At 39.0% G+C, this 23,172-nt stretch overlaps 1 protein-coding gene across 8 annotated transcripts in view; it reads left to right on the top strand.

Annotated features, from left to right (window-relative positions):
• The first annotated feature begins 1,813 nt into the window (after positions 1-1,813).
• LOC111865224 (zinc finger protein 501) overlaps positions 1,814-23,172 on the top strand; it is a 56,508-nt gene continuing 35,149 nt past the window's right edge. The window contains exons 1-4 of one of the 8 annotated variants that reach the window (XM_023853106.2): positions 1,814-2,452; positions 8,131-8,301; positions 11,186-11,335; positions 19,841-20,011. In XM_023853106.2, coding sequence (XP_023708874.1) covers positions 2,360-2,452; positions 8,131-8,301; positions 11,186-11,335; positions 19,841-20,011 — 585 coding nt within the window. In that variant the 5' untranslated portion in view covers positions 1,814-2,359. The other 7 variants (XM_023853157.2, XM_023853150.2, XM_023853146.2 and 4 more) reach the window with 7 other exon arrangements.

Below are 23,172 nucleotides of genomic sequence, written 5' to 3' on the forward strand. Positions count from 1 at the left end.
TCTGCCTGAAAGTATATCTTAAAAGATTTCAGCGAGATAATGCAAATGGTAGGCTTTAATGTGTGTATTATCCTGGATTGAGTAATGGCGAGTGCGCGAAATTTTACAAACATTTCTCATCTGTTCCACAACGAAATCGAAGTGTTTTCACTCTGAACCATGAAAGTGAAGTATGTGTGAAGGAAGAATACACTATAAGTTACATTTATTGATTTGACGAAAGTAAGTGCATATAAGAATAGTGTGTGTAGTGAAAGAAATTGCTTCTTTGAGGTTATTCTTGCACGATTATTAATAATCTCGTGTGAAGTATGTACAGTGATTTGTAGAAAATGTGTTTCATTGGTTATATGGATAGAGAGTGAATTAGATTTTATGAGTGCATATTTGGCATGACAGAAATCAGGGCGTAATTTTGGTATGTAGCCTCTGAATATTTCACGTGTGAGTAGGTTATTAGTCAGAGTGATATACTTCTTTTTGCATTAGTATAAGTACTTGTAAGAAGAGGGTGCAAAGTGAATTTCTAGTTCCCATTGAAGAAGTTATTATGTGAATTTATAACTAAGTTCTGTGTGACAGAGTGTGGTGGGTATAATATACACGTATGTTGTTTTGGTGACAATAATGTCGAGTGTAGACTGAAGTTTAAATTCTCTAGTGTGATGTTATATTTTTGTGTGTAATATATACAGTGATGTGTATGAGTTTTTGCAGTGTTTTCAAGAATGTCAAGCTCTCCATCCAGCCACAGTGGATTCAGAAGTTTCCCCTTTTATGTGAATATCTTGTTGTCATGAAGAATTCTTGCTTATAACAAGGTGATATTCTAAGTGAAACACATGTTGTCCTTGGTGTTATGCTGGGAATCTTGTTCAGTGACAGTGTAAAATTTGCACAGTGTTGTGTAGAGTATGTGTTATAGCATGAAGAATGATGGCAAGTGATTTGTAAGTTAGATGTGTATTTCTGTGTTATAGACAATGGATGGCATTCTTACCATCTAATGTTTCAGGCTTACATGTGCTATGAGGTAGTATGCAGCATAAAGTAATTATTTTCTTTCCATCTATTAAAGGGCTTACAGGATCACATTGTTTACAGGAAAGCAAGAGTTGTTACAGCTGACATTATTGTAATTGTATTTTATAGTTTAGTCTGGAACATATATAGTGATGTGTCCTTTTTTGTTTTGATACTTAGAAGAATGTTGAATAATATTTTCTGAGGTTTAGATCGTAATCGGTCATTTCCCCATCTAATATTTGAGCATTAGTATTGTGGGGTGGATACCTTTCATTTAAAGTATATGTATATCCTTCACATATGTCGAAAAACATAATAAAGTTAATAATGGGAACATTCGAAAAGAGAATATTTCGGGAACTGTTGGAAATTGTAAGAGTCAATGAAGATAATTGTGATATCATGCACTTGAGAGCGTTCTGAAATGTCAATATTTCGGAAAAAATGCATTTATGACCATTATAAATATCGTAATATATTCCAGGTTTCACAGATTACGTACAGAGTTTAATAGAAAAATATATGCAAGAGTTTATTTTGTGAGAAAATTGGGAAATAAAATTTCTCGTATAAATGTGTAATGAATTCATAGGCTATCAGAGACATTCAGTCTTAAGATATTGCCGACGGCCAAACAGTGCTCAACTGAGCATAACGATGCGCAATAGTCATTTGCGCACACCTGTCATATTGTACACTCACAACCTAATATTAGCGTAAATTACCGAGGTTTGACCCCTCCAAGTTACAGATGGATGCGCAGTAGCCTACTGCGCTAACCTAACCTAACATAACATAACATCAGCGAATGGTACCCCTGTGTTTGAGGTGGGTGCGAAGCAGTTGATTGTGCACACCCAAGAGTGACGTCATATACGAAGCGGCTATTTAACGGAACGTAATATAGGATTGTCGTAACATGGAATATAAATCGGAATGTGTCGTTATATATAAAATTGAGCGTCTTGACTGTTTTTCCACCCATAATATCAATCTATGCACTTATATTCCGAGGTTATATTGCTATGTCATAGCTCAGATTTTGTCGAAAACGCCGCTCCCACCTCACGAGTTTGCGCATGCCCCACGGTGATACAAATGATTACTGAATATCACTGATTATGTCATTATGCTGCCCTCTAATGGCATAACGTTATGACTGAAAATCTTTATTATCAGTGAAATCGTTACCATCCTTCTCGTGGATGGATACGCGAGCAACTGAGTGACTGCTTGGCATTTGTTTCGCCCGAAATTTCCTTTCTGGATAGGAAGTAGAATAATATTGTGCACGAAAGTGGGTAAATAATTAGTGAGAAATTACCTTTCTGTAATGGAACTGATAATGGAATATTTCTGTTTCAGTCATGTTAAGAGGTTGGCTGCGCTGTCACTGCGACCTAAATATCCGCTATACAGAGTCAAGGTACGTTACCTTCCTGGTATCAAGAGATGTTTATAAATAATAAGACGGTGTTATGTGTGTATTTTATACATATATGTACAAGTTCTGATTATCTGCCTGAAAGTATATCTTAAAAGATTTCATCGAGATAGTGCAAGTGGTAGGCTTTAATGTGTGTATTATCCTGGATCGAGTAATGGCGAGTGCACGAAATTTTACAAACATGTGTCATCTGTTCCACAACGAAATCGAAGTGTTTTCACTCTGAACCATGAAAGTGAAGTATGTGTGAAGGAAGAATACACCATAAGTTACATTTATTGATTTGACGAAAGTAAGTGCATATAAGAATAGTGTGTGTAGTGAAAGAAATTGCTTCTTTGAGGTTATTCTTGCACGATTATTAATAATCTCGTGTGAAGTATGTACAGTGATTTGTAGAAAATGTGTTTCATTGGTTATATGGATAGAGAGTGAATTAGATTTTATGAGTGCATATTTGGTATGACAGAAATCAGGGCGTAATTTTGTTGTATAGCCTGTGTATATTACACGTGTGAGTAGGTTATTATTCAGAGTGATATACTTCTTTTTGCATTAGTATAAGTACTTGTAAGAAGAGGGTGGAAAGTGAATTTCTAGTTCCCATTGAAGAAGTTATTTTTTTGAATTTATAATTAAATCTGTGTGACAGTGTGGTGGGTATAATATACACGTGTATTGTTTTGATGACTATCGAGTGTCGACTGAAGTTTAAATTCTCTAGTGTGAAGTTATATTTTTTTTTGTGTAATATATAAAGTATTGTGTATGATGTTTTGCTGTGTTTGAAGATGACGGTGACTTTTTTTCATTACAACTTGGTTCTGGGGACAACAACTTTGAAAACTACTCATTATTAGCTACTTCTTTCATAAAATGAACTATATAGTGCTTACCTTAAATGTTGTGTATTGAAGGATCAGGTAGTTGTTGGCTTGATTGTGCTGCAGAATTTGAGATACATTTAACTTCGAATCTGTTCAGCTGTAATGAAATCTCTTTCTACTGCACAAAAATTTATAGTGCAGCATTCTAGCAGAATCAAATAAAACAAGATGTCCCAACTCTTCCTGCCCACACCATAGTCCTGAAAAAGTATTACATTACTCACTTACTCATGGAGCTGAGTCCTTCTGGATGAGCCACCAATTCTGCAGCTACTCCCAGCATTTTATGGAACCCGAAAGTTCATTGCCGTGTTCACAAGAACCACCCACTGGTCCTCCTGAGCCAGATCTATCCAATTCATACCATCCCATTCTATCTAAGATTCATTCAAATATTTGCTACCGACCTACGCCGTGGTCTTCCCTGTGGTCTCTTTCCTTCTGGCTTTCCCACTAACATCCTCTATGCATTAGTCTCCCCATTCATGCTACATGACCTGCCTATCTAATCCTTGACTTTATCATTCTAATTATACTTGGAGAAGGGTACAATTTATGAAGCTCCTCATTATGCAATTTTATCAAACCTGTCACTTCATCCCTCTTCGTCGAAATATTCTCCTCAACACCCTGTTCTAAAACACCCTCAGTCTATATTCCTCCCTTAATGTCATTGACCAAGTTTCACACCCATACAGAACCACAGGCAAAATTATAATTTTCTATATTCTAATTTTTTATATTTTTGGAAAACATAGAAGAAGACAAAAGATTCTGGACTGAATGGTAGCAAGCATTACCCGAGTTCAATCGCCTTTTAATTTCCTCCAGATCTGTTTCGAACTATTATCCTTGTTCCCAAATATTTGAACTGTGCCACATTTTCAAAACATCTATTTCCTATCTTTATGACATGATTTTGCTCTGCATTTTGGTGACGACACAATAACATATACTTAGTTTTCTCTGTGTTTACTTGTAAACCAACCTCTTTACTTTCGTCAATTAAAGTTTGTGTTTTTCTTTATTGTATCTACATTATCACCCAGTAGATTCACATCATAAACGTATACCAACAGCTTCCCCGTTTAATTTCAGTCCTACGTGGTTTCCCTGGATCTTCCTAATTGCATATTCTAAGGTAAAGTTAAAAATGAGTGGCGATAAAGCATCTCCTTGTTTTAGACCATTCTGGATAGGAAATTTATCAGACAAATGTTTACGTACGCGGAAGAGTATTACATATGATCTAAAAATCTTAAGTATTACAAACATGGTGCTGGTGCTACATTGAGGGGTAATGTTTAATATATTTAATGCGGACACCAGCTAAACTTATTTTTTTCTTTGGATTAAGTAACACATAATAAAGCCACTACATAACGCATTAAATCAGAATTACTGTGCTGAATTCCTGGGAAAGTTGAGTTACAAACATGTCTGCCTACTGGATGACGAGCACCGTGGGGCAGCTCCGATTTCCCCCCCCCCATTTATCCTTCAAGAAACAAAAAAGATATAACAATCACAGTACACGGTGAGTTTCGAGATTCTACAGACCTCCTATTAGCTACATCTAAAGATGCATAACCTACAGAAGTACCGTAACAGGAATTTTTTACTTCATATATATTTCTAGATTAATTTAATTTTTCGTAGTAAACATACCATTCATAAGCAGAAATAACATGGCGAGGTAACCTAAAGACCGCATCTGATTGTGAAACGTAAAGATCATAAAGATGGCAGTTTATTCCATCTCTTGGCGGCTGAAGAAAACTTCCAGGGTTTCACTATGATCTGCCGCAAACCGCATGTGCCTAGCTCAGTTTGTTTGCGCGCCCCAGTTTTCAAAACCCCGAAGGAACTTTGTATTATAGGTTCCCTTCCTCGGGACGTATGGAAGAAAAATGACACTGACGAGAGTACACATTGTTTTGCTGTATTTTTGTTTACTATCAGTGGGTGTATTATAATTGGATGGACTGAAGTGTAGACATCCTGGCTCGGACCTCCTTGTGGCATTGCAATAACTATGTAAATACAGGCTGATGGGAAATGTTACGTAGTGGGGAGTCATTTTTCTATTAGGTAAAGTAATTCTGTACTGATAGGCTGACGAAACTTCTTCCTTCCTCCTGGTTCCGTACGTGGTTTATTCTTCAATCTGAAAATGTAGGCAGTACGCTCCTGTGGAAAGCCTATACGGCATGTCCTGCAAAAATACTGTCTAACCTTATTCGTCATTCAAAACTAATGCTTAAATAATATTGGGCCTTGGGGAATCGCCTTGTTCTGCATTGAGACTGAAAATTTCCTTCAAATAATGATTGCGTGGACATTGAATTTTGCAGAAACCATTGTACACATGTGGGAAGTTAAAAATTACAGCAAGTAGGCGTGAGGGTTCCCTCTGTCCACCCGCTAGGTACTCCCAAGGGAAAACACATTGACAGATTGGCAGCAGTTGTGAGCAATGAACCGTATTTCCCTCATACACAATTTCTTCCTATCCTAAGTGTCGAGCTTAGGACGATAAAGTTTGTACTCAGATCGTGGGAAGAGAATGTGTGAGGGGACCGGGATAGCCAAGGCATAGCCATGGGCTACGGGCTGCAGGGTGGGGGGGTTCTTCCCGTTAGGGACAGGGAATTTTGTCTTAGAAATATCGCTACTATAAGTTTAAAAATGCTTTGAAAACTTAGCTACTCGATCATTGTTTTTATATTGTGGATGAGTTTCTCTCGTGTGAGGCACACACTAATCAATTATAATCACATAATTAATGAATAATCCGTTTTGGGAATCGCTACTGCGCAGTTTTCCTTTCTTTCTTCCAGCAACTAAGATAACAGTCGGAGATGTATGTGAATGGGCTACTCTGGAGAGATTGCAGATGCCAAGAAGCTGCACCAGGAAGGAAGAACAGCTGTAATGAGATGTTGCAGTGTAGAGTCGACAGTGAAACGTTATACCAGTGCCATCACCAAATTCACCAATATTATCTCAAAGGCCGCGCCATAGCTTAAGCGGTTAGTCGCTGGCTTCCCACCGCTGCGGTCTAGTCAAGTGGGATTTGTGATGGACAAAGTGGCGCTGGAGCAGGTTTTCCCCGAGTACTTCGGTTTCCCTTGCCAATCCTCATTCCATCAAATTCTTCATAAACATTATCACCAGTACAGGTGCAATAGGACATATGGAAGCCGACGTGCCGAGGGGACCTAATATGGATTCCACCTCCCACTAAATGAAATCTTAACTATTGTAATCTAATCTATTGTAAACAATTGTAAGTATTGTAAGTTTATTCTCTTATTGTAATCAGCCAATGTACAGTAACTGACTTTTCTTATATCATGTGACAATGATCTATAGAGACGAAATAAATAAATAAAAATAAAAGATTGAAAACGGTACGAGGACGAACGGGAATCGATGGACTTTCTGTTTGAGAACAGCAAAAAAGAATACCCAGAGTCAGTTACAGAGCTCTTAAAGCTGGAAGATAAAATTTTTCTGCAAGGCATCCATTACTTCATAAACAACATTCTTATATTTATATAAAATAAAAATGTAAGAAAAGTGAAGGACGTAATTGTACAGGTTAATAGGATACGCCCAGATTTAATTTAAGATTCATGTTAAGAATCGCGGGAAGACCGCTGTAATAGAATAAGATGTTTATAAGAATGTGCTATAGAAGACCGGATGGACATTGCCTACCCCTTTTTTGTATATACAATACCTGTTTTCCACAGTGAAAATAAAGTCTCGGCGGCCATGTTGTCCATCATTAATGAAGACTCTTCACGGGGAAGGTAAATGGGTTTGTGTTTGTAGCCATGGGCGCCATAGGGATGCAAGCGTATTAAGGTTGACAACGTAAGCAAGGTATTGATCCGTGGTAAGTGGCGGCATGGAGAGACCGTGGAAACACCGTACAGTACGATCAGTCCGGTGCTCCCATTTGCATTGTATGTTGTGGATGGTTCTGGTGTTTATGTGAATGTAGCTACAGGCATTCATTCGTTTTATTTGATTATTGGACCTTTATGTTCCGACGGTGTTGGTAGTGTCCAGAATTGTTCTTTGCTGTTAAAGAAAATGTAAGTGTTTTGTCTTTGTCTATAGAGGAAGGATTTTTAACCCCTAGTTCCCTAGTTTTACATGGCAAAAATACTTGCTATTTTGATACAGGGTTCTGTTTATTTCATTCTCTCTTTTTCATGAGCATGGCTGACTCATTACAATGAGGGTCTTGTGTCTTTTGTGTCCCAATTACTTAGATCTTCATTGCATCGGTGATACTGTAAGAAGGTAATCACAGCACACTAGTCAGGCATGTGAAATGTGTGCAAAATTTTTGGTGAACCCTGAAGCGAAGAGAACATGTATAATATTGTATTGTGACCTTCAGGTGACTGTAAAATTGATGAAACTGCTGTGCTTCTGTCCATAAGTTCAATTTTGGTGTTACGCCCATGTCTGTGCTCCTATGTGTCTTGTGACAATGCGTAGGCTTTTGTGAACATTGTAATGAAATTATAAGTTTCATAAGTTGCAGAGAATTTATTGACTACTTGAATGACTAATAGTTTCTCATCTGCCCCACATAGTTATTGGTTATTAATGACTTGCAATAAGAGCTTGTGCACAAAACAGTTGAGCAGTGTGATGCATGCAAAGTGGTCACAGTAACGAATGTGTTTCCTGTTTCATGTAATGAAAGAGCCTGGTGGTAATGATGATAGGGCTGTTGCGCTTTTACAGAGGTGCATGGATTTACAAAAAGACGCAGAAGGTTCTTCTAGCAAGGCATGTGCAGCACCTTGTGATGCAAATCAGATCATGAGTATAAAAGTTGAGGGTGTATCAGATTCAGAGGAAGAGGAGGAGGATCATATGCAATTAAGATGTTTGGGAATAAAAATTGAACATGAGGTGAGTTATGTGTCTGTGTCACTGTTAGGCACATTTCACAAATATCCAAAATTGCCTGTTATCTCTCAAATGTCCGTCTCTCTCTGCATCAAAAAACTGTATTGTGGTGAATGGAGTTTTTTTGAGTCATTTCCAAAATATATATTTTGTTTTGTTGCACATTGCTTGTAGGGTGTACTTCCATCTTGTCTTAGGGTAGTACACACAAAGGGAAATATGAATTAATAAAGAAAATAAATTTCATTTGTCAGGAAAATTAGAAGAGATAAAATTTGAGAAATGCTTGCCACCAGTCATTTCACAGTCTTTTGCATTGGCATTTCCTGTCTGAAAAAAAAATACACACACACAACACATACATGAGTGTATAATTTACTTTTTGCTTAATGGGTGTGGAACTTCCTCTCTCACCTCAAATGAAAAACATAGTGTGTGTTTGAGGACAAGGTGCTTAAGGAAATAATTGGTGGTAAGAGGGAGGAAGTAGCAGAAGGATGGTGAAAAATACACAGTGATAAGCATTACACTTTGTGCTTGTTACAGAACATCATTATGTAGAAAGCTCAATTTAAATGAAGTGAGACTAGTGGTTCTTGAATCATGAGATTGAGAGATTATACAGGATTCAGATGGAAAACCTGGAAGGAAAAGACCACTTGGGAGACGTTTGCATGGCTAGAATATAGTATAAAAATGGATCTTAACCCCATGAAAATATGTGTGATGGCTCCCTGCTTGCCTTTGCAACTACCTGTAATGCGCTCACAGCATTCCTTTTTTATGTTATGGCATTTCGTTGCTGTTTATAAATGACTAGAATGCAGTTTTTTTTTCAGTCAAGATAATCTTTGAGCATAAAGCTACCATCTCTTAATTACAAGATTGACTAGAAACACAGTCTGAGTGCAAACTTCAAAGCAGGGCAAGGGGTGTGGTAAGCCTGTTTAGATAGAGTACGTAATCACATCTGGTAGGCACTGGTATTCAACAAAACATTACAGATATCACTCATCCACTTATTTCCATCTGTAATGCAAACACAAGGTTTCATTTTAAAATGTCACTTATAATCACGTTTAAAGTTCATAAATTGCTGTGAAGGCTGTAACATTAAAATAATTATATGAGGAAAGTGGGAGCGTACATTCTCAAATATGACAACATGCAGTAACAACATGTAAGTATATTGATGTATGAGCCTATGCAGTGCAGTGATTTTGATCATTAATGGTTGCCTGATAATGGCCCTGTGAGGCTAAAACGTGTAGCAACAAATAAATAGAAAATGTGATTTTAATGACATTTTATGAATTTTAAATATAATTATAAATGACTTTTTAAAATAAAACATTGTATTTGCATTAAAGGTGGAAATGAGTGAATGAGTGAGATATTAATGCAACAGGTTACTGAAATATAATATTTCAGATATAATGTCAGAGGGTGTGGACTGGATTTGTTTAGCTGAGGGAAGTGAACATTGACAGATTCTTGTCAACACCCTAATGAGCTTTCATGTTCCTCAAGTGACAGGTAGTTTTTACACTAGCTGAGAGACCATTAGGTTTGAAGGAGAAATCTGTTCCATTTAGTTGTTAGTAATGGTTTTGAAAGCTGTAGGTAATAATATCTGTGTAATGCTGCTGTTATTGTTTTGGTACAGAACAAAATGTTGATAATGAAGGTGTGTTATGTTTCATGTAATGATAGGACACAGCCAAAATTGTTGTGGGTCCAGTGGTTTTGCAGAGTTGCGTGGATTTATGAGAAGGTGTTCCAGTTTTCTGGCGTGAGATATGTCCAGCATCATCACACAATGTAGATCAGTGTATCAATTTTAAAACTGAGGATGTCTGACTTCTCAATTTTCAGAGTCAAAGAGGAGTCAAAACATGAAACCAGCAAGAAACACATGACAGGCAAAGAAAGAGCTCTCCGCCTGCCATCTGTTTGCTACTCTCTTGTAAGGCTTACTCATTGGCCATGACAACAGAGGCAACATATTCCTCCAAAATGTCCCTCTGTCTGTTCAAGTAACTCACCTTGACGGAGTTAGGTGTTCCTGTTGTGTGTTTAGTAATCCATGGCCCTCTCGGTTCTGCCCATCAGTAGCTTCGATTTTCATATCCATATTGAGTGATCTATGGTGGGAGCGGCAGGAGGGTAAGGCGCTGCAATGCTGGCCAATGAACTACAGTAGGATTCGTAGTTTCAGAGTTCCATTGGTGTTAGTGGTCTGTATAATTGTTCCTGCTTTGAGGAAAGACATTGTAAATGTTCTGTCTTTGTGTATGGCAAAAAGAATTGCCTTGTTCCCTAGGTTTTCATGGCCAAGAAACTTGATATTTTAATACAGGTTTTGTTAATTTAATTTTCCATTTTCCCAGTTTCATGACGATGGCTGACTCATTATAATAATATTTTTTATATTTAGTGTCTCTTCTGTTATTAAGATTATCAGTGCACAGATGTTATTGTTAATAGGTGATCATAGCATACTGGAGAGACATGAGAAATGCTTAAGAAGATTTGGGCAAAATCTGAAAGGAAGAGACCACTTATGTGTAGATGGGAGCACTGTACTGGGATCAGTGTTAAGGGTGTGAAATATGTGGGTGATGAATTTAACTGGCCCATTGTAAAGAACTTCGAAGTTTCATAAATAGTGGAGAAATAATTGTCTAGTTGAGAGACCACTAGTTTCTCATCCGCTTCACAGAGTATGGCTAGCTAATGACTTGCAACAAGCACGTCTATACAAAGCGACTTACCAGCGTGATGCAGTGTGAAGGAGTCAGAATGTGTTTCCTTTTCCTTGTAATAAGAGACCACTGTTATGACTGACAAGGAAATTGTGCTTTTGCCTAACTGCATGCATTTACAGGAGGAACGTGAGTCTTCTAGTGAGACACATCCAACATCTCATGATGCAAATCAGATCGCTGGTATAAAAGTTGAGGGTGTATCAGATACAGAAGAGGAGGAGGAGGATCATGTAGAATTAAGATGTTCAGGAATAAAAACTGAACATGAGGTGAGTCTATTAGGTAAATTTCATCCAAAATTGTCAGTTGTCACTGTCATATCCATCTCTCTGCCCACAACAGACCACTGTGTTCTGACTAATTGAGTTTGAAGAGTCATTTTCAGAATATCTTGTGTTTTTCTTTATTCATGTATTCACTGCCATTTCATGTTCTCTCACATTAAAGGTTTTAAAACTCAAAATTTAGAATTCTTAAAACTTCCAAGTGTTATATGTGTTTATTTAACACACATGTTGCACTACATGTTTCAGCCTGTTTGGCTATCATCAGGTGCATTAAAATTGTTGGAGAAATTGCTGCACTTTTGTACGCTGTCGTAACTTGTGCCAATTCATCTTCTTAATTTTATGATTTAAATTTAAAATTTAAAATCAGAAATGTAATTTTATTTATGCACAGCATGTGTTGTAGACTGATATACATATTTTTGTTGTGATGTGTATGTTTCCTTCCATTATGCCATATACAGGGTGTCCCAGGAGGAATGGACCAAACTTCGGGAGGGTGTTCCTTATGTTAAAGTATGCCGATATAACCCAAAACACCTATGTCCAAAGTTGAACGGTTACGGAGATAATGGCGAGAGAAGTGTCAAACTTTGACCGGTGTTACACACTTGTTGATTACAAAATACATATTAAAACTGGCAGGAATATGTGGATTCTGTAATGTTAATAANTGTTTGGCTATCATCAGGTGCATTAAAATTGTTGGAGAAATTGCTGCACTTTTGTACGCTGTCGTAACTTGTGCCAATTCATCTTCTTAATTTTATGATTTAAATTTAAAATTTAAAATCCGAAATGTAATTTTATTTATGCACGGCATGTGTTGTAGACTGATATATTTTTGTGGTGATGTGTATGTTTCCTTCCATTATGCCATATATAGATGTTAGTAACAAATTCCTTTCAGTTTAGCTCTGCTTTAGTATTATTTTCTATGTCATTCTGCATTTTCTTGTTATGTTATTTGTATACCTATTTGATAGCCCACTGTTATATTTTGAGTTGTTATTAAATGATTGTTATTTTGTACTATCTTTTTTTCTTACCAGAGACTTTGTTGAGACCCTCATGACTTAATGGTTCCAGTAAGACTTAGGTTTATTTTCATTGCCAACCTTCTATGCCCTGCTTGTGGATGGATACCAAGCCCCACTAGGGAGCATTTTAAGCACAATAATTTAACGAGAGGTGTTGCATCTAATTGTCTGCAAGTGAAAGAGAGGGTAAAAACGAGAAAAGCTGCTGACTGGTAACATGATTATATAAGGGTTCAAGGGTTTTCTATAGGTACTTCTCAGTCAATATATATTGTGACATGGATGGTGCAACATTCGGTAAACACCTCCCCTCCAGCAGTGACGTAACATCATCGGAGCAACTGCTGCTGCTATGGTAACAGGCCAGTCAACACTCCATCCCCATCCCCCGTGGTGACATAACAGGGGACACCGCGGTTACTACGCAGCAATAAACAACTCTCGGCAGCATTCCCCAGCAACACCTGTAAACGTGATGTTACACAACAGTGAAAGCTATCACATAACTGTTTTCTGTGTTGTCAGTGCAGAAGCTACATTTGAACGAAGTCTTTGCCAGGTTGGAGAATGCTGGTTCACTTTGAATCATTGAATCATGACAAGTGTCGTGTGACGTAACAAGAAATTTCCTTTTTGGGGCACTCTTTTTTTATCTCAAAGCGTCAAAATCTTGCCTGATTTCTCACAGAGTGTGGAGCCACTCAAATGCTGAAGCGTAAGATTGTTAGGTTCTTTTGTAGTCATGCCCAGCAGAATGCCTTTGAACAGATTAAGGAATCTTTATCGATGACCCATCTTGCAGATTTCTGATTTTTCTAGCACATGCACCTTGGTTTCTAATGTGAGTGATGTTGCCATTTCAACAGTTCTTTGTCAGAGAATGTGAGAGGACTTGGCACCTATTGCTTGTAGTAGATATTTATTATCCCACGGGGCAGAGATATTCACGAAATGGAGTGCCTCACTATGCTGTACAGTTTTGAAAAATATGCTTACCTTTAACACAAGGAATTTTGCCTCCACACCAATAACCAAGCCTTGACCTGGTTGTTGCTACAAACTGAAGAACTAGGTCAGATCAGATGTTGGGTCCTGTGTGTAGTGCTGTTTAAATTTAAGGTGTGCCATATCAGTTTACAGACAAATGTAGCTGGTTGCCTTATTAGGCAGTATGAAGATCTTTCAGTTGAAGCTTAGTTTGCTGTGTTGGTCTTTCAGCACCCACCTGAGTCTTTTCAGTCAATCATAGAACATGAAACAAAAGGCTCTTATAGTTATGCAGACTAATCCAGCTGTTCAAAATTTCAAGTTGCTGAATGGTACTTACTTTATTGTCCTTCTGAAGCTAAGATGAAGCATTATCTTCTGCCAGAGACATTAAGACCTATAGTCCTAGAATACTTCCACAATTATACTATGGGTGTTCATTTAGGAATGACTAAGACACTGAGCCATACTGAAAAGTTTATATTGGCCTGGTATGGGAACTGATGTCTGTAATTTTTTGAGGCAATGTCAGGATTGTCAGAGGGCTAAACCTGCCCAATATTCTAGAGCATGCCTTCACAGCCGTAGAATAGCAGCAAGACCCTTAGAAAGAATGTTTGTTTACTATCAGGCCAATTTTCAGAATTTGGTGTGAGGAATATTGCTATCTTGGCTGTGTTACATGGATTCTCAGAGTTCATCTGTGTGTGTATCCTTTTAGGAAGATGTCTTTGGATGTTGCAGTGAACCATCTTGTGGGAAAATTCTTCATATTTTTGGGTCCTACAGTTAGTTATTTCTGACAATGCTGCGTCTTCAAGTAAAATATTCTGTAACCTTTGCTTTTCATGGGAATTTGCCAAATTTCCACCTCTCCATATTATTCTCTGGCATCCCTGGTGGAACACTTGAATCATGATCTAAGGGCTACTGTAGTTATTTATGATAATTTCTGACACACCCATTGGCATGAGAATCTTTCACCTCTGGCTAAAGCCTGTAACTCATCTTGGCACAAGTCAACTGCAGCAACTCCAGCATTGCTATTTCTGAGTGGGGAATTGAATGATCCCCTGGAGCTTAAATGGCATTTATTTAAACTAGAGCATCAGAAAGATTCAAAAGGTATTAATGAATGATCATAATCGTCTCCTCCTCCTCTTCCTTCGCCTCCTCCGGCTGCCACTGCCAACACCACAGCAACCACTGCTACTGCTGCTGCTGCCATGACTCCTACCATTACTACTGCTATGATGCAACAGCCTGTAGTGAAACCTTGGCATCTATTAAATAATGCCTCCAAACTTTCCTGGTTATAGATTTTGTTTCCAGTTTCTCACTTTTATAGTCTGTATACTGTCTATTTCCACTGCATTTACCCATCATTTTTAGTGAATTTTGGGAGACTGCTTTGACAAATTTGAGAAAAGATCATACCAGAATGGCATTTGTAATGGTCTAAGATGGCAAGCTGTGCATCGAGATTGTGATTTGAGATTGGTTGGATTATACCCTCTTAGTTTCAAGTTGTACCAGCTTTCTGCTAAAGTAGGTTATGAATGGTCTCTACTGTTAGCCATAGCAATGTTTGTTTCTGTTGTTACTGTTCTGTTAGCCAATCCTGATACAGGAGTTACTGTAAGGGTCCCCATACACACACAGTTTGGCCTCCCATTCGGCCTGCACAGTTGAAGACTGAAAGGCAAAACTGACGTGTGTGGTGCGGCCGGCTGGCCAATCATTTGGACTGTTGGCCTGTAGGAAACCCGTCAGTTCTGCCTGCAGGCCGTAGCACACGACAGGCGGAACGTACGTGTGTGATGATACCAGCAGGCCAATCGCTCAGTTGCTGTTGCTGTCTCGTGTTTTTTAGTACTGTTTGCCATTGTGGTCATTTCTCATGGTATTTTGAAACTTTGTGCTATGGCGACATGGTCGAAGGACTTTTTAGTCGAGTTTATTGAAGAATTTCGTGGTCATCCTTGCATTTGGAAGGTCAAGAGCAAGGAATACCAAAACCGTGAAATGAAAGAGAGTGCTTATTTAGCACTGACGGAAAAAATGAAAACAATTGATCCCCAGGCTACCAAGGAAACTGTGTTGAAAAAGATCAACAATCTACGTAGCAGTTTCAGGAAGGAACGGAAGAAAGTATTGATGGCTAAGAAATCTTGAGTGAGTAGTGAAGACCTCTATGTCCCAAAATTGTGGTACTACAAAGATTTGTTGTTCCTGGTAGACCAAGAAGAGGCCTTGGACGGGTTTTCAAGTCTTGTTAGTGATACGGAGGTAAGCGGTGTAATTAAAAATCAAACTTTTATTGCATGTTAACAGTTATAGATTACAATGCTAAACGCTAAATAATTCTGTGCATGTGTACAGAATCAGAGCCTTCTGCCTGGATGTACTGTTTTTAAAAACAGAACTTATCTTACCATGGAACTTTTCCCTCGTTGTTGAAATACTCCAAAAACAACTCTCTTACAAGTTTCGCATCCTGGGTAGGAAAATACCGCTGTCATCTTTCCAGATCCATAAATTGACTGTAGCGATAAGCAGGCATAACATTCCCAGTTTCAAAATCCTCATCATCCAAACACGCCAATGGTGTGTACTGATTCGGAATCTTGATGCGCAAAAAATTATGCAGGGCACAACACGCCATAACAATATGGCGGGCGCTAGTCAAATCTATGATAGAGATGGGTTTCTGTAATACTGCAAATCTCTCCACAATGATACCAAAAACACTTTCAATCATTCGCCAAGCTCTAGACAAACGGTTGTTGAATATCTTACAGGCTGATGTGTTTACTTTACGGCTGAAAGGCTTCATGATGTCTTTCCTCAGTGGAAAGGCATCATCTGCTACAAGAACAAAAGGCATATTTCTCCCAGCAACAATTTTTTCCTTTGGCACATTCAAACTCCCACTTTCAAGTGTCCTGTAGAAATCTGTGCTTTGAAAAACTCCACCATCAGACACATGCCCTTTTGATCCAAAACTGGAGTATAGTAACTCATAATTGGCGTTTGCAACCCCAAATAAAACCTGGCTGTGGAATTTTTTATAGTTAAAGAAGAATGATCCAGCCCCTGGAGGAGGTGTGATAGCCACATGTTTTCTATCCATGGCTCCTATGCAGTTGGGAAACTGCCACCGATCTTCACACTCCTTAGCAACTTTCTTCCACTCCTCTTGCAATGTAGGGCACTGTAAACAGATGGCAGAAGGCACTGAGAGGAAGAGAGACACACATACACACAGAGAGGGAGATTAACATGCTTGGGGTGTAACAATATTTTTATGTTTTGTTGTTTGCAGGACTTAGAAGAAACAGAACAAGAAATTACACAAAAGTCAGTCCCTCCAGGCATTTCAGCGCACTCCTCTGTTTCAAATCAAAATGCAGAATTAAGCATCAGCACTGGTTCAGACATCTCTTCCTACGGCTGTTCATTCAAACGTAAAAAGAATCTGCCTGCTAGTGATCAGATACTTGTGGCAGTGGGTGATCGACTGGCTCAAGTGAAAAATGAGGACAGATTTGACTTCTTTGCAAAAAATGTCGCTGCCAAATTACGAGCATTAAGGAATAATGAACAAAGGATTTATGCAGAGAAATTAATAAATGACGCCCTTTTTGAAGCAGAGCTTGGATCGCTTTCTAGCTACTCTTCAATCAATACCGGTACTGGAGCATACTATACTCTTGGCCCTTAGTCAAATACGAGTATCTCTTTGGATTCCAGCCGCAATGATTGCATAGGTCACTACTAGAGAGGCGGGTCAATATTACTTTAATTCATTAACTCCTGCCTGGGCTGTAGTAACTGTTGGGCATGAGAGATTTTTTTAATGTGCGTACCATGACAGTTTATTTATCTTCCTGTATTTATAATGTTAACCTCACTTTTCATATCCTATGTAGTAAAGTAAAAATGTTCAAACAAACTTGTTTCACTTACTTATCTTGCAATACTTCCTCAGTAAGTTGTAGATTGCTTTGCAGGTCTCAGGAATCACTCTTCCCAATGCTAGAGGAGAGATACGAGTAGAAAACTTCAGGTCTTCAAGGGTTCTTCCAGTAGCTAGATAGTGAAGCGTTGCTGTCAGTCTTTCATTGGGTGTGATCGCTTTTCTCATCTTTGTATCTTATTTTTTTATGTATGGTGAAACAATACTTAACAGTTCCAGGTAAGTACTTTCATCCATATGTAGGTAGTTGCTCCAGTCTTTTGGAAAACATTTAAGTGAGTGAAAGGATTTCTTCTTTCTAACCACTGTTTGGTACATAACTTGCGCGTGCATTTCTTTTTTTTTTTTTTTTTTGCAATGCACACGCGATAGCTGCATATGCAAACAGTTCATCAACTGTAGACATGTTTTAACAAATACACAAGACTGCCAAACTGTGTGTGTATGGGTGGGCCTAAGAAAAGCTCATGTATCTCAGCTCAAGCAGTACAGTATTTTACATCGGAGTTGTCTTTGTATATTTATTTGGGTCAAGTTTTTATTTTACTTAACACTTGGATTTTGTTTTTCATAAGAGTTGTATGTATTTTGTCTTTCATTCTGGAACTGCAAGTTAATCCTTGTCCCTTCTATCCTCTGCCCCTCACTGAGTCATGACATGTTAAGGTGCACAGGTTTGCCTCCCCTAGCAGGATCATTATTTTTGTAACCAATTCAGCCTGCATGTTGTCCCATCATAATGTTGCATCTATTGACCAGTCCCTTGGTACAGCTGTGCATATGGGCCCATTAGCGGATAGTGCCCCGAGCTGGGAGGAGCATCACTGGTCAGCCCCTAGATAAGCAGCTGATTTAGAGCTGGAGATACTGTGTGTGTGCATTTGTTGACTGCCTGGTGATTATGAGGAGCTGTGTTTGTAGCTGTATATTGTTACTTCAGGCTGCTATGCTCCAGTCAGTGGCTACTTTGCATATGTCTCCTTATGGACTGCTGTGGATAGTCTGATACTATTTGTTATCACTTTTATGCGGTGATGAATGAGTGTTTGGGTTCCAACTAGTTATGATGGACTTTGACAAGTGGCATAATAAGATAGAACACGCCATTCCATCGGGGCCATGGCTGTTGAGCGACGATGAACATGTTTTTCTGTGAAGGTAGGGATATTGAGCCATGTACTTTATTCCATGGCTCAGGTGTGTTGCTTCTGGCCAGTGTCCTTGTCTTTCATCGCCCCCCCCCCCCCCCCCAAGCCCGATTCCTAGCGTATAACCCAGTTTGTGTCACCTCACCATATCCATCATGTGACCCACCCAATTTCCCTTTCATGTTCTGTTCTAGAATGATGGGGTACCTTGGGTTCTGATCTATCTAGGCCATCAGTTGCTTATCATCAGTCAGTGAAGCTAGGCACTAAATCTGATCTTGGTCTCATGTATTTTCAAAATTACATTTTGAGTGTCTTCACCAAGGCTGATGAGGGCAAGAGAGTGCTTGTAGATGTAAGTCTGTTGTAGGTGTGTTGCAGTGAGGTGTTTGTGTCATGTCGTGATTTATTTTGAAAGTCCTTTTTATCATTCATGAAAAGGAAATGTATAATTTTATGATCTATGATGTTTTACTTTTGTGAATGTTGTTTTTACTTAATGTTTCTTGATGCCTTGGTCTATGTTAGACATGGATGAATGGGTTCCAAAATGTGGTCTGGGTTTGTATCTAGCCCAACTTACGAGCTAATTTTTTTATTATTTTATTTTATTCAGATTCATATTTTGGATTACTGAAAGTTTTCCTCATTGTAAGTTTGCTTCAGTATAATTTCTACATCATTCAAAGTTTTCTTATTATCTTATTTGTATACCTACTTGACGGCATACTCTTTAAGCATGCCTACTGTTAAATTTTAGTTATTAAATGATTGTTATTTTGTACTCTCTTTTTTTTCTTCTTCTTACCAGAGACTTTGTTGAGATCCTTATGACCTGATGGTTCAAGTAATAATTATATTTATGTTCATTCTCAATCTTCTGTGCCCCACTTGTATATGGATACCCATCTCATCAAGGGAGCTTTATAAGTACAGTAATTGAACCAGAGATTATTCAGCTATCCATCCATAGAAGACAGCGAGCATAAAGATGGGAGGATCTGCTAAATTATAAATATGATGATGGAGGTTATGGGCTGGAATTGTTTAGCTTAGGGCAGAGACCATTGGTTCTTGTCAACACAATAGTGAACTTCCGGTTTCAGAAGTGGTAGACACTTTCTACACTAGCTAAGAGACCACTACATTCTGAAGTAGAAGTCTGATCAATTTAGTTACTGGTAATGACTTTGAAAGCTGTGAATAAATATGAGTGTACAATGTAGCAGTTAAGATTTTGGTACAGAGCAGAATGTTCATAATCATTAAAGTACTTCATTTCTTCTAATGAGAGAGAACAGCCTTGACTACTGTGAGTATGGTGGTTTTGCAGAACTGTATGGATTTAGAGAAAGATGTACCAGTTTCATGGACTCAGACATTTCGAGTGTCTTCTTGTGATTCAAATCAATTTATGAATAAAAAAGTTGAAGTCTCAGATGCGGAAGAGGAGGAGGATCCTCTGCTAATAACATTTCCACAAGTAAAGGCCTGTGAACATGAGGTAAGTTGTATGTCTGTGTGTGTACTCTTAGGTTTCATCTCTGTGTTTTTCTTTCAAAATTACACAGCTGCAATGTATGAATGTGTTTTGAAGAGCGTCAGTTGAGAAATGTTTCATGATTGTTGTATCTTGTTGCACATTGCTTGTGAATTATGACTTTAGTTTTGTTTCAAGGTATTCTGACATAAAAGTGGATTATGTATTGAGTAAATTGAAAAATGTTCAAGACAAATGTGACAGCCACAGAAATTGATATTTTCCTTGAGCAGCTTTTCCTATAAGCTTTGTTTTGATACTGCAGAATTTTTTTTTAATTGTTATTTATTTATTTTTTAGTTATGTGCAATTTATAGCTATACAACAGGACAGTCATCATTAGTAGTAGGTCTCCATTACAGGATAAATAATGATTCTTTAAATATATGTGACAATGTTTGACAGATTATTGAGATGTGCTGGACATTGTCCATTGTCTGACATATACGTAGGTCATACTGAAAGTCATGAACAACAATTTTTTGTAAAGTAATAGCCTTTATTATTGACAAACCAAATACACCACCTCAATCTATAGACCTTTCTTTATTTTTCCACATAATCACCACTTCTTTGTACACATTTCTCCCAGCATTCTGGGAGTTTGAAAATGCCCCTTCTGTAAAATTCCATTCCAGCCATCTGAAGACACTGACGCACTGCTTTCTGAATTCAGCATGCTTATGGAAGTTTGTGCATGGGTGCAAGCAGTGTTCGAAGATGGGTGAAACATTTTAAAGATGGGAACACCAGCATCGAAGATGAGCCTCGGAGCGGTCATCCTCGAACAGCCTCAACTGAATGCAACAAGGAAAGAGTGGATGAGATCATTCAAGATGACAGGCGTGTGACTGTGGACACAATAGCCCGAAAACTTGGAATAGGGCACAGTGCAGTGCAGTACAGGAGATGATTGACAGCTTGGGCTATAGGAAAGTTTGTGCTCATTGGGTCCCGCGGTTATTGACCGAAGACCACAAAGGTCACATTGGAAGCAATTGCAAAGATGGGGTGGGAAGTTCTTCCACACCCCTCCTATAGCCCTGATCTGGCACCCTCCGGCTACCATCTTCAGATTTGTGAAGGATCAACTGCATGGACAACGTTTTGAGACAAGGGAGGCAATTCAGAAAGTAGTGCGTCAGTGTCTTTGGATGGCTGGAATGGAATTTTACAGAAGAGGATTTTTCATACTCCCAGAACGCTGGGAGAAATGTATACAAAAAGTGGCGATTATGTGGAAAAATAAAGGTCTGTAGATTGAGGTGGTGTATTTGGTTTGTCAATAATAAAGCATGTTACTTCACAAAAATTGTTGCTCATGACTTTCAGTGCGACCCTCATATTAATTATACTCAGTACTTAAGAAGTTGGCTCATTATACTCTGACATGATGCCAAAAAGTCAGAATCTTGGAACATTGTATAGACATCCATTGCTATGTGAGATCAAGCACCAGTCTCGAATCACCATTTATGTGCAGAACAGCCAAGAAACTGTTAGGGATTGTTTTTTTTTCTCATTATTCAACAACAAAATGATACAGAGGGCCTATGAGCTAACAGAGATTTCCAAGCACCAGTGCATGACACCAAGAGTTATAAGACAGAAAAATATGGTCATGAGTCCTGCGGAAGCTTGAACTAATAATGACTGCTAGCAAGGTGAAGCAGCAATTTACCCTACTCTATGTACATTTCCTACCCCAACCATAGATCCCCCATTATCAGAACCTGATGTCAAGATTGATGTAACAGATTACAGAATGATAATGCACACTTGTACACTGTGTAATCCTTAATAAATAAGATGATTCAGTGTCAATAAATCCAGTTACTAATCTGACTAGCACATGACATTTGGTCTCAGAAGTGGGATTGCTGTTGGATAAAGGAAATGAACCACACAGTGGAAAGTCTGCTGGCTGGTCAGGAAGGGTTCTAGGTCACCAGAAGTGCTGACCAAGAAGAGATGAACACTGAAATGGAGTGCCTGTTGTAAGTGATTCCCATGAAAAGGTGGGGGTCAGCCATGAAAAGTTGAAGGCCCTGAGTAAATGCTATCCACTGAAAGATGGAGGCTGCAGTAAGGCCCATCCGGGAGGAGATGATAGCCACCACATGGACCGGCCAAGAGAAGATGGAGGCCGAGGTAAATGCCATCCTCTCTACCCAGGCAAAATTCAAGGAAATGGTCAGCAAGTTGGTGGAGAGCATCCTGGTGTTTATTGACCAGAGGACATAGAGCCTTTGTGAGGAGCTCCTCGGCAAGATAAAAGGGATGAAGATGCTGGCAGAAGCCACACTGCATGGCCTGGAGGCAAAGGTGGTGGAAGTCAAAACCTGAGATGGCCTTGGAGGCACTGAGACCAAAGCATCTTGTGTGGTTAGGTGTAGAACATCCAAGAGACCGTAGTCACCTGGGGCTGAGTACAGCAAGACTGGCAACTTGTATACTAGCAGTGTGGGAGCATGAGCCATGTCAGGTGAGAATGCTGATGGGCATACCGCCAAGACGCCTGCCTGGGCAGAGTTTGACCAGGATGGCATAGGAGCCTCAACCCAATATGCTATCTATCACCTCCAGGGAACCTTGCAGCTGCACCATCATGACTGTGCCCCACAAACCTGTTGTCACTTCACTACTGCCATTCATATAAATGAAGACAGTGGACACACCCCAGGGCTTGGTGATGTCACTTATTCACCTCCCAGTAACAGCACAAGGTGTCTGTTATCCATCACTTTATTGTGGACATGCAAGATGTCAAGCCCCGGGATGAACTCATCTGGAGTCGCAACAACAAGCCATCAGTGGTCACTGCCACAGGGTGAACTCTGCCAACCATGTCCTTCAGTATGGGGATGGTCTCCCATGATGCCATCTGCAGCACTTATGGCTGGGTCATCTCTCCCTCAGGCAGTACTGTGATAATGTACTGCCTGGCGATCATCACTGATGCCCTTGGCAATTAGACTGTCATCGCTCACCTGTGTTGACACACAGATTATAATGAGGGGCAGGGACTGAAGGCACCAGCATCTGCATAGCGGCATCCACAGGAATATGTTGCCCTAAGGAATGAACATCTACTGAGAGCAGTGTGGGGCTGATTCTGCAAGGAA

The sequence above is a fragment of the Cryptotermes secundus genome, unplaced genomic scaffold (assembly GCF_002891405.2).
Source record: "Cryptotermes secundus unplaced genomic scaffold, Csec_1.0 scaffold806, whole genome shotgun sequence".
In the NCBI taxonomy this organism is placed as follows: Eukaryota; Metazoa; Arthropoda; class Insecta; order Blattodea; family Kalotermitidae; genus Cryptotermes; species Cryptotermes secundus.